The following is a 2,180-nucleotide window of genomic DNA, read 5'->3' as shown; positions in this document are numbered from 1 at the left end:
AAATTTATTTTGAAATCAGTTTAAATCTGCGTTGAAATTTTGGCTTTAAAAATATTTTAGACCCTACTGAAATATGCGAAATTTCAGAGATTTCACTGAAATTTCGTTGCAATTTTCAACCCTGCACTCGGGCCAAAGATTTCACGACCAACGTATCTGCTCCGTCGGATGCGCAAAGGTGGATTCACTAGCGCTGAAAAGATGAGAGAGTATCCCCGCAAAAAAAAAGAAAAAAAAAAGATGACAGCGTACGCCGGCAGTAGTCTCAAGGGCGAGGCAAGCGCTACGCCATGAGAGCGACCTCCCACCTTCCGCCTTGTGGCCCCTTTTATGCTCTGGCTGGCCTCGCTTTGTCTTCCCTATATCACTCCGTCGGTCGTTCCTTCGTCTGTCATTACCGCCTCCGTCGGTCGTTCCTTCCTCTGTCATTGCCGCCATCGACGGCCGCCGCCTTCGGCTCGCGACGGCCGGCTAGCAAAGCTGCACGGCCGGCAACGCCATTGAGCTTGAGTCCGCGTCGTCTCAATCAGTCGGCGGCATGTCGAAGCGGCCGGGCGCGACCAAGAAGAGGCTGAAGCGCGGCCTCTGGTCGCCGGAGGACGACGAGAAGCTCATGAACCACGTTGCCCAGTATGGCTACGGCTGATGGAGCTGTATCGCCAAGATTGCAGGTACCGTACCAACCTATAGCCGCATCCCTAGTTCACTACGGCCACTCTAATATTTTATATCTAAATTAGAGACGGTTTCCTTTTATATGATGCAATTGATTGACAATGTTTTTTGTGTGGAGAACTAGTTAGAGTAGCAGTTTTGAACGGCCAAATGGATGGAATTAATCGTGTTTTAATCAATTTAGGCCTTGAGAGGTGCGGGAAGAGCTGCAGGCTGAGGTGGATGCACTACATGACGCCGGACCGAGGTGGGCCCTTCTCGCAGGGGGAGGAGGACCTCATCATCCACCTCCACTCCATCCGGGGCAACAAGTGGTCTCAGATCGCCGCGCAGCTGCCCGGGCGCACCAACAACGAGGTCAAGAACTTCTGGAACACCATCATCAAGAAGAAGCTCCGCCAGCGCCGCATCGACCCTGCCATCCACAAGCCGCTCGCTCACGCCGGCGCTGCCGCTGCCGCCACGCCCGTCACCCGCACTGCCGTATTCAGCGAGGCCGAGCTGATACTGTCGTCGCCCGTGGGGACGCAGCCCATGCCGCCCCTGGTGTCGGCGGAGAGCTACGTGTACAGCCGGGGCAGCATGGACGGCGCTGGCGGTGCGCACGCCGCGTTGGGCGGGTGCAGCGATGACGGCTCCCTGTCGTCGCTGTCGGGGTACAACAACAACCAGACGGCGGACTTCCCCGGGTACCTGGACGCGGACGCGCTGCACGGCGCGGTGATCCCGTCGGTGTGGAGCTCCAGAACGCTGAACTGGATGGCGGGCGTGAGCCCGGGCGGCGCGGTCAACACCAACGCCACCACGGACGAGCTGTGCTGCAACAACAACGACCCGGGCAACAGAGGCAGCGGGTTCGAGTCGTCGACGACGCAGAGCAGCAGCCACCACCACCTGCCAGATCAATGAGGACAGGCATCAAGCATGACACCGTCTTAACGCGAGAAGAACCCTAGGACCACCTTCTTTATCAGGCAGATCGGCAGGCCCTCACGCGGGCACCGCTGGCATCTCATCTGTAAACAGAGATCTCCACTAGTAGAAAAAGGGGCTTTCATTCGGGTCTGGTCAGCCCATTGAGCCCTGCTCCAGTGCTTCCCCCTAACCTAATTTCGGAGGGGTATTTTTGTCTCCGCCAAATTGTTTTTTTCCTGACCCGTCACAGCCCAGATCCAAGCCCTGTCTAGCTCTGTATAACCCAGAACGTATACGTACAGTACTCTGGTCCGAAAAAAAAAACATCACACGACCCATGTCCACGTAAGACCTGCCGAATCCAATCATTCACGCGAGCAGCTCCATCAATCTCGCGAGCATTGACGCAGCTCCATAAGTCACGTAGTAGATCTCTAGCGGCGGCTATCTCGTCGCCGGCGATCTCGTCGGACAGCGGGCGCGACAACGTTGTGAATCTCCAATGAGCGCGCACAGGTACCGCATCCCGCGTCCCCCCTCTAGTCTCGCTCGCGGCAACATCGAACGAACTACCGCCGCCAGTGGTAGTG

General features: G+C 56.8%; 1 protein-coding gene across 1 annotated transcript; it reads left to right on the top strand.

The window, feature by feature from the left end:
- Window positions 1-355: 355 nt before the first annotated feature.
- Window positions 356-1,832, top strand: LOC125541222 (myb-related protein Hv33-like). The gene is made up of 2 exons (XM_048704684.1): window positions 356-671; window positions 860-1,832. Exon 2 carries the CDS (start codon window positions 898-900, stop codon window positions 1,582-1,584), a length of 687 nt encoding a protein of 228 aa, XP_048560641.1. The 5' UTR covers window positions 356-671; window positions 860-897; the 3' UTR covers window positions 1,585-1,832.
- Window positions 1,833-2,180: the final 348 nt, after the last annotated feature.

The sequence above is a fragment of the Triticum urartu genome, chromosome 2 (genome assembly GCF_003073215.2).
Source record: "Triticum urartu cultivar G1812 chromosome 2, Tu2.1, whole genome shotgun sequence".
NCBI classification, from domain to species: domain Eukaryota; kingdom Viridiplantae; phylum Streptophyta; class Magnoliopsida; order Poales; family Poaceae; genus Triticum; species Triticum urartu.
This window is presented reverse-complemented; position numbering and strand designations above follow the sequence as displayed.

What these genes read in the sequence shown, in the direction of transcription:
- LOC125541222 (XM_048704684.1), top strand. Translation starts at nt 898, where the DNA reads ATGCACTACATGACGCCGGACCGAGGTGGGCCCTTCTCGCAGGGGGAG.